General features: G+C 41.9%; 1 protein-coding gene across 1 annotated transcript in view; it reads right to left on the bottom strand.

Annotated features, from left to right (window-relative positions):
• Positions 1–4,861: 4,861 nt before the first annotated feature.
• LOC108665910 overlaps positions 4,862–8,785 on the bottom strand; it is an 11,680-nt gene continuing 7,756 nt past the window's right edge. Inside the window, exons 8-11 of the mRNA XM_018152711.2 lie at positions 8,407–8,518; positions 7,549–7,679; positions 5,894–6,008; positions 4,862–5,146 (exon numbers count right to left, since the gene is read on the bottom strand). Coding sequence (XP_018008200.2) covers positions 5,023–5,146; positions 5,894–6,008; positions 7,549–7,679; positions 8,407–8,518 — 482 coding nt within the window. The 3' untranslated portion in view covers positions 4,862–5,022. The remainder of the gene's footprint in view (positions 5,147–5,893; positions 6,009–7,548; positions 7,680–8,406; positions 8,519–8,785) is intronic.

Here is an 8,785-nt window from a genome sequence, read left to right as displayed (position 1 = left end):
ACGGCCGTACTGTGCTGTGTTGTTGACATGACGGCCGTACTGTGCTGTGTTGTTGACACAACGGCCGTACTGTGCTGTGTTGTTGACACAACGGCCGTACTGTGCTGTGTTGTTGACACAACGGCCGTACTGTGCTATATTTGCTGTATTTTTACTGTCACTGACGCAGTGACTGTCACTGGTGCAGTGACCACCCCCCATCAAGCGTTCGTAAAATCAATAAATTCCCTGACAGTTCTTCATTAAACTCACGCCTCTTATACTATACACATCACTTCATTCATTCAACATTATTAGTCTTGCATTGAGAACTTATTGCTTGATAATCTGCTACATTTAAATTTTTTTTGAGTATCAAAACATAATTGTCCTGGTCCCTGAGCTGACACCGTGTCCTTTTTCTATATTTATTCAATCTTTGGCTCGTGTTTCGGGTATAATCAGCGCTTTTAAGCCAATATGTAACTGACTAACTCAACAGGATCTTAAATTTGTCATTTAATTATCATATTTAAGTCTACGTATTTTGTGCTCACCAATAACTTGACGTTTGACGTAACCGCGCAGAGTCTGGAGGAGCACTCATTAAATTATCATATTTAAGTCTGTGTATTAAGCATCATTTGCCACGTGATGTGGCTGAAGTGACGTTCACAGTAGCATCATTTGCCACGTGATGTGGCTGAAGTGACGTTCACAGTAGCATCATTTGCCACGTGATGTGGCTAAAGTGGCGTTCACAGTGGCATCATTTGCCACGTGATTTGCACCCTAGACTTTTTATGTGGTGCAGGGCCAATACTTTCAAAACTCGCTAAGTGAACGTAAGTACTTACGCTCTATTTTCTTGTCTATGATTGGTGGATTTTGCTTGAAAGGCCGTCAATGATTGACTGATGAACTTACGATCTCTTAACTTTTTTTGAAAGTAAAGGCCCATATCTTGCTCTATTGCAACGCTTTTTGTCTCGAGAGATCCCGCCTCGAGCTCAAACTGTAACTTGAACTTGGTTACGTGCGAAACCTTCATTTGTGGTCAACTGTGGAATTTGAAGCGTAATGGAGTGGCGTTAATCAGTTATAATCGTAAATTCGCAATTTCCTAAATCATATTCAAAAATTTAGTCAGGTCTCTCCATGGTAGCATATTAATCAGAATATCTGCTTTTAGGCTCGACGCTACTGTATTAACTAACCTTTTCATATAGTGTTACCTATCGCTGTTATAATAAAATTTATTATGGCATAACACTTGTTAATAAAAGGAAGTATTTGGCGTATAAATTGATTCGTTTTGACACAGGCAACTTTGTTTTCAGGAGCCGGCAAATGTCAAAGTTTGGATCGAAGTCTCACTTGAGACGAGAAGGTTTAATGGATGAGAGCGCGAGATAATGGCACCTCAGCGGGTCTCATCTGGCAACTGCAGCAAGCATCTGTCAACGGCGACATGTTGACGGCATCTGGCAACTGTAGCAAGTATCTGGCAACGGCGACATGTTGACAGCATCTGGCAACTGCAGCAACTATCTGGTAACGGCGACATGTTGACGGCATCTGGCAACTGCAGCAAGTATCTGTCAACGGCGGCATGTTGACGGCATCTGGCAACTGCAGCAAGTATCTGGCAACGGCGACATGTTGACGGCATCTGGCAACTGTAGCAAGTATCTGTCAATGGCGGCATGTTGACGGCATCTGGCAACTGCAGCAAGTATCTGTCAACGGCGACATGTTGACGGCATCTGGCAACTGCAGCAAGCATCTGGCAACGGCGGCATGTTGACGGCATCTGGCAACTGCAGCAAGCATCTGGCAACGGCGGCATGTTGACGGCATCTGGCAACTGCAGCAAGTATCTGTCAATGGCGGCATGTTGACGGCATCTGGCAACTGCAGCAAGTATATGGTAACGGCGGCATGTTGACGGCATCTGGCAACTGCAGCAAGTATCTGTCAATGGCGGCATGTTGACAGCATCTGGCAACTGTAGCAAGTATCTGGCAACGGCGACATGTTGACGGCATCTGGCAACAGGTGCAGGTAGCCGTGCACTGATAATGTTGCAAGTTGACGTGTGGATGCGAGACCTGTCAACACGTCTACGGTTGATCTACATCTATATTATTGTATATTAATTCATCAACAGTTTCTGAACTGATCAGTTGTTATTGAGTAACTTTTGTGCGGAGGAAATAAATTCATCACTAAACAAGGCAATTTTATGTCATTTCTATGAATCAAAAATTCAGTTGTGCGTGAAGTAATCCGTTTGCTGAGTATAAATGGTCATTGATTTAGATCGGCAAATATAAATAGAGTTTTTTAATGTTATAGCAAACTGAAAATAACAAAGCCTGTGCGCAACCTGACGCAAAGTGAGCAACGATGTAGATTAGAGTAGTTGAAGGTAGAACACGTACAATAAATGTGAAGTTTATTTCCCATTGAAGAACTTTGCATGTTTTCCCATTGTAAAACTCTGCATGTGCGAAACAACTCACCCATGATGGTTTACAGGCGTCGGTGAACTCAACTGATGGTGCCTAGCTGGAGGAAATTTTGTGTAAAGTATTGTAGTTTGTTGGTTAGTTATTTCTATTAAAGTTTTGACTAGAGATATCGTAAAGAGCGCTAATAGTCCGTGCATTCATTGTAATATATGTCAGCAGTTAAAACAGGCTAATGCTCTCGTATAGGCTAATTTTTTTTGATGGACGACACGCAAATGTTAATAAAGTACACATTTTACATCATCGTAAATCGTGTTAATCCTCCGATTAAGATATATTTGATTCGGTTATGTCCATTATGGTAAGTCAAAGACCCCTCGAAAATCTTACTAATTTCTCGCGAACTCTTCTGGTAAAGTTAGGGAAAACTAGCAATTTTTTCGTAAGTTGAATACATCACATCAATTACGGACTATCATTTCTTGTTTAAAGCTCTTGTCTTTGTTTCATCTCGAGCTTCTCTCAGTATTGCAATTGCCAACGTTGCAGGGATTTGATGAGGCCTTTTTCAATAATTGTTTTATCTTTTCCTCCATTAACGTTGAGAGGTTTCTTTTCGATTTATCCCAAAGAATGTTTGTTGAATTGAAAAAAAGAATAATTTCTTTTCGGTACCCAGTCTTGTTCGTCGGTGATGTCAGCTCTTAGGTCGCTAAATAAATTTTTTGTTTAGGTTCTTTAGGTTTATTTTCTTAAATTATTCTCCCTAATAGTCGTGTCATTCGACAATGTGCCCATATTTATTTGGATCATCTTAATTTTGTGACCATCCTTTTATCACTGCCATCCTAATACATCGATAACCGTTAAAGTATCTTCAATTGTCCTGCTATCTGCACACTACTTACCTTGCTCGTTTTTCGTGTGCACACTTAATGGATATGCGTTAATCTCGGTCGTACTTATGCATCAGGGAGCAAATTCTCTGTGAGCAAAGTTTTACATTGAACTGAAGTGAAGCTTTGACGGTGGCTGAGACATGACGCATCGCTTGACTCCTGGCGAGTCTAGCGTAATTAAACGCCTTAATTCAAATGCTCCGAGGAGGGCGCAGGATATAATCTCCTGTTGGTTTCCTGTGATATTTATTGGCATTGTAACGAGTGCTAGGATGAAATGGAATAGTACTTATTTTCCAAGCTCCTACCCAACTGTTAAATTTGTTTCTATTCATTTAAATTCGCTATAAACCGTCATTGATATAAGATTTTTACATATGATACATAGGTTAATTCTCGGTGATGGCCCAAGGCCTGTTGAGGTTCTGCATCTTCTCCGTACTTTGTGTCTCTATGAGACTCTCATTACTAAGCCTGGCTGGGTTCAGCGGAAACTCAACTGTCTACTGATGGTCTGCTAAGCAGCCATCTAGCCTGTTTTTGAATGGGTTCAGTGTTGGCGCCTCCACATCAGTGGGCAGAATTTTTATGTTTATAGTTATAATTTCGAAATATCAACTCTCTTCTCAATGGGTAACGGTAAATAATGACGACATGCAGTGTTACCTCTTGCTTGAGTTCACGTCGGTCTTTAAGGAACTCGGTCTTCGAGTTGCAAAATTTATATTAGATGAGGGAAATTCTCATAACAATTCCAGTCGAATATGCAACTTTGGGCATTGAGCAGAACAGAGGAAAATATCAGCAAGATAATCAGGTATCAGAATAACTCCTTAATAATAAAGTGCGCCATGTCCGTCTGTCTGTCCGTCCGTGACCTCACGTTTTGGAGGTCGGGGTTACGTCGGCCACAACCAAAGTTAATGTACCGGCTGGAGAACCAATTTTTTTACTGTGTGTTCGGATTGGCAAGCGTCAAAGGGAGTTCGAATTAAGAGTGGCGCTTTACCTCAACTCGAATTTTAGAGTCCCTGTATATTTTTAAACAAAAGCCTAGTCTAAATGCCGCTTACAGTTCATATCTCCCGGTGCCCCCCTGAAATTGTAAATAGATAAATTTGTTTGCTCATGTTTATCTCATTCTTATTCGTTTTCATTTGACAATTTATATTTTAATATCTTTGATGTGAATTTTAGTTTGCTAATTGTTTGTACTTGTGTTTTAGCTTTTTGAACTGACGATGGAGCCGGAATTTTTTCGCATAAGAAATGGTGAATTTTCTGACTATTTTCTTTGCTGTTAATTGGAGAGTTAGTTACCTTAGCGTTGTTGCTAGACTTATTATTCCAATTTCAAATTCGTGGAGGCTTGCACTCTATAAAAAGGAGGTTCTATATATTCTTTATCACATCACATTAATAGGAGCCTGTCGAGAGGTTCTACAAAAATGTTAACAGAGTGGAGAGTCAGTTGTAAGATGCTGTTTAGCTTTGGGATAAAAAGCAAGCTTTAATTTCTGCATATAATACAACGGACATGAAGCCTACATGACATGTTCCATATTTATTGCCCACGTCGCACTCGAGGCTTCATGAACATTGTAGCGGGGCTCAGCCCTTGTTGAGCTGCAGGGTCCATGTAGGGTCCCCCCCAGCGAGGGTTGGGGGTCTCAGCCCTTGTTGAGCTGCAGGGTCCATGTAGGGTCCCCCCCAGCGAGGGTAGGGGGTCGGTGATCCCCTGGACCCTGGTTGTACTGGAACTCAACCACACCCCAGCCTGGCACCCCATCCAACCTGTCGTGTTAAGAGTGAGTGAGGGGTATTGATCGTTAGGTAAATTAGGAGAAAGTTGAATAAAACAGTTCACTCTTATAAATTATTAGTCTGGTAATCATATCAGAATAATGGAAATATTTTTAGATATGATTATTATACTAATTAACTTGAATCAACTGTCCAGGTAGCGTACTGAAGTTTCGTATCCGGAATGAGACACCGACATTGAACCCATAAGTAGGGTTAATTCATATCAATTGTCTTAATTTAATAATATAATATAATAATTTAAAAATAATTTAATAATAATTCTTAAGGGGATATTGTTCACTCTCAAGGAGATATTGTTCACTCCTAAAGGGATATCGTCCATTCTTAATTAACACGTTAAGTGCGGGACGACCCACGGGTGGGTGGCGGGGTCTTTTTTTCAGGATAAATTCCGCGATTTAGTTTTTTTTTCAATTGCGTTTGTCGACAAAAATTTATGATGGCAGTACTGCCTCATTAAAATCTAAAATGTACGAAAAAATGAAAATTTAATTTTTGCACCTGAACCTGCAAATTTACTAGTGTATTTTGAATTATAGGCCTTTTTAGCAGCGGACTTGGCCGTTTTTAGGCCAGCTGCCAGCGCTGTGGGTCGTTGCCGCACTTAGCGTGTTAAGGGGATAGTCCATACTTAAGGGAAATATTGTCCACTCATAAGAGGATTGTCCATTATAATAAGGATTATAATAAGGGAAATATTGGCCAGTAACTCACTTGACTCTGACGAACTTCTCGACGATCCTCGCCTCCCACTGCCACCCCATGAAGAACACCGGGGCCCCGCCCGCCCCCTCCACCCCCTGCACCTCCAGCACATGGCGCCGCCCCCCTGCACCACCATCAACTTTTAGCAGCTAATTCTGCAGCTCATTAATTATTATTGTGGTTCCTCTATTGTGGTTCCTAATGTGGTTCCTCGGTTCACGACCGCAATCCGTTTGGAATGTGGGGTCTGTAACCACTGTGGCTGAGAACCTAGTGAATTTATCTTATTTTATCCAATAAGAAACCAAGATAACTTCATGATGCGTTACTGAGCCCACACAAAAATACTATTATAATTTTTTATTACCTTTACACCTCTATAGATGATAGACAATACAAGGTTAAAATAATCAGCTGCCGATAGATTCCTCAATGAAACTACCGCCTTCGAATTTCCCCACAAAAGCCGATATAAATTTACAGATGAAACCTACTCGATCAGTATTGTGCGTCGTTGTTATATTAATACTAGTAATGATACTAGATTATTACGTGTTATATTAATACTAGTTATTGAGTTTGTATCGAAAAAATTAGTCATTATTCGTGCGCCGTGCATGAATAAATTTATTCCGAGCTGATTTAATGAAGCTAATTTTTAGGATGCTTGGCAAATATACTGCGCTGTTGTTTAATGCTATTACATTTGGCGATAGGACTAGCGTGGCAAACTTTTTAGGCACCGAGAATGGGTTCGTGAATCAGGGTTTCGAGGGTCGGAGCAATGAAAATTTGTGTCCAGAATGTCGGGGTTCAGTGGATCGGGGTCTTAAAAGTCAGGGTTCAGCGGTTCAGAATATATAAGGTCGGGGTACAGCGGTTCAGAGTATTTAAGGTCAGGACTCAGCGGTTCAGAGTATTTAAGGTCGGGGTTCAGCGGTTCAGAGTATTTAAGGTCGGGGTTCAGCGGTCCAGAGTATGTAAGGTCGGGGTTCAGCGGTTCAGAGTATTCAAGGTCGGGGTTCAGCGGTTCCGAGTATTTAAGGTCGGGGTTCAGCGGTCCATAGTATATAAGGTCGGGGTTTAGCGGTTCAGAGTATTTAAGGTCGGGGTTCAGCGGTTCAGAGTATTTAAGGTCAGGTCAGCGGTCCAGAGCATTCAAGATCGGGGTTCAGCGGTTCAGAATATTTAAGGTCGGGGTTCAGCGGTTCAGAGTATTTAAGGTCGGGGTTCAGCGTTTCAGACTATTTAAGGTCGGGGTTCAGCGGTTCAGAGTACTTAAGGTCAGGGTTCAGCGGTTCAGAGTACTTAAGGTTGGGGTTCAGCGTTTCAGAGTATTTAAGGTCGGGGTTCAGCGGTTCAGAGTATTTAAGGTCGGGGTTCAGCGGTTCAGAGTATTTAAGGTCGGGGTTCAGCGGTTCAGAGTATTTAAGGTCGGGGCTCAGCGGTTCATGTTCACCCACCCGCGACAAAGCTGAAGGCGTAGTAGTAGTAACCCACCTTCGTAGACGTAGTCACCCACCCGCATACAAGACGTAGTAACCTACCCGCGACAACTGAAGGCGTAGTATTGTAGTAACCCACCTCGTAGTAACCCACCTCGTAGTAACCCACCCGCGTACAAGACGTAGTCACCCACCCGCGTACAAGACGTAGTCACCCACCCGCGACAAAGCTGAAGGCGTAGTCGTCAGGCGGGCTGCCGCGCTCCCCGAAGTTCCAGAGCTGGAAGCCCACCTCGCTGACGGGGGTGGGCCGACGGCTGCCCACGTGGCACACGTAGCCCAACTCCAAGCTGCACACCGCACAGCTTATTAATTTAAAATAATATTGATTCAAGAAGCAAAATTTATCATAGTGGATAGATAATTATTTTAAATGTTTATATTTTATTAACGTAGCCTAGTCCATCAAATCTAGTGCAAAATTTACAATAAATTCAATAACTGAAATAACAAAGATTATTTCAGTTGTTTACAGGCGCATTTGTTGAAAGTCGCAGCGGTAGTAACATATTTTCTATTTAAACTAAAGAATAGAATTTCAAAATAAAATTTAGGAAACTCCTAGCCTCCAGGTGATTATCATCATACAATGCGGAGCTCCATAACTTGTGCCAACAGCTAAACAAACAAACCATCATGTAAGCCGCATATAGAGTATAAAATATTAGATTAACATTAAAATACTAGTCTCCAGGCAACAGCTAAACGAACTCACTATCATGTAAGTCACATATAAGTTAGTTAGTTAGTTTAGTGACCCTATGATTACTAGCGCTTCAGCTGCTAAGCTATCTCGCACCGAATGTCACGTTGGGCATTATGGGCTAAGAACATATTGCATCACATGTATTCAGCGTTGACCAGATCATATACAGTCGAACATGTTTATTGCTCTCAGGTACTCTACGAGGCGGTCAACATTATAGCTACCGTGTTCTGTTTGGGCCAAAATACTTTTTAGGTAAGTCACATATAAAGTATAAAATATTAGATTAACATTAAAACAAGTGGACGCACTTGGAGCACGACACAGGCTGGCTGACGATGCCGACGTTGAGCTGCGTGCCGTCCTGCAGGTGCAGCATGTGCAGCGCATACCTGTGCAGCAGCCGCCACTCACGCCGGTGACCTGCGGACCATGAGACATACAATAGAAAAGAATATAATAGAATAGAAAAGAATAGAATAGGATAGATAAGAATAGAATAGAAGTGTCGGCACTGAAGAAATAGGCCCATGGCCTGTTGCCGATTCTTGAACTTTTCGTGACTTGATTCACAAGGGATCCGGCCTTTGGAACCCGATCTTTCCATAGCTGACGATTGATTGAGATAGCTGCTGGACTTATTGCCTGATCCGTAATTTGCTAGGCATTTTAAGACTGAACATATGCTCC

This window comes from Hyalella azteca, unplaced genomic scaffold (genome assembly GCF_000764305.2).
Source record: "Hyalella azteca isolate HAZT.00-mixed unplaced genomic scaffold, Hazt_2.0.2 contig5880, whole genome shotgun sequence".
Taxonomy (NCBI): Eukaryota; Metazoa; Arthropoda; class Malacostraca; order Amphipoda; family Hyalellidae; genus Hyalella; species Hyalella azteca.
The sequence above is the reverse complement of the archived record's forward strand: the minus strand, read 5'-3'. Positions and strand labels throughout refer to the sequence as shown.